Consider the following 549-nt stretch of genomic DNA (forward strand, 5'->3'; position numbering starts at 1 on the left):
TGTTGTATGCTACATCTACTTCTGTATTCCTGAAGCGGCTGGTTTGTCTATTGAAGAAAGTGCTCCAGACGGGAGTGGGCCATCTGCATGGCTGTCGATCGTAGTTCGACAACGGTCTCGATTCCTACAGATGTGGGGAAGAGGAAGAAAAAAGAAAGTGGCCGTGCACGATGAGAATGAGGAAGGGGAGAGGCAAATGAACAGCAGAGATGTTCAAGCTCTTGTAGAAGAAGGAAGATTGTCTCCGTCCTTATCACCGTCGTCGCCTACGACTTCGAAGCAAGAAGAGGAAGAAACGAGGGGCGGGGGGAGAACGAGAGGCGCTAAAGCAGTAGGAGGCGGGGTTGGTGGAGGAGGAGAAAGCATTCTCCAGGAAATCGAGTTGCAGCAACAGAGCTTTGGGGCCTAATTGTCTGATTCTCAAGAATACAACTTTTCATATGAACTTCCGAAGTGTGTTACGTGTGCGCGGGTGATAACTAACTCATCAGGCTTTGGAGACGGCGGAAGACGGAGAAACGTATATAGTCTATAGACAGATAGATAGAT

The 549-nt window shown here is 48.8% G+C and overlaps 1 protein-coding gene across 1 annotated transcript; it reads left to right on the forward strand.

Annotated features, from left to right (window-relative positions):
• CSUI_004710 (uncharacterized protein) lies at positions 1–548 on the forward strand. Its single transcript, XM_068064895.1, has one exon. The coding sequence runs from the start codon at positions 131–133 to the stop codon at positions 407–409; it is 279 nt and encodes a 92-aa protein (XP_067923126.1). The 5' UTR covers positions 1–130; the 3' UTR covers positions 410–548.
• Position 549: the final 1 nt, after the last annotated feature.

The sequence above is a fragment of the Cystoisospora suis genome (assembly GCF_002600585.1).
Source record: "Cystoisospora suis strain Wien I chromosome Unknown contig_2243, whole genome shotgun sequence".
In the NCBI taxonomy this organism is placed as follows: domain Eukaryota; phylum Apicomplexa; class Conoidasida; order Eucoccidiorida; family Sarcocystidae; genus Cystoisospora; species Cystoisospora suis.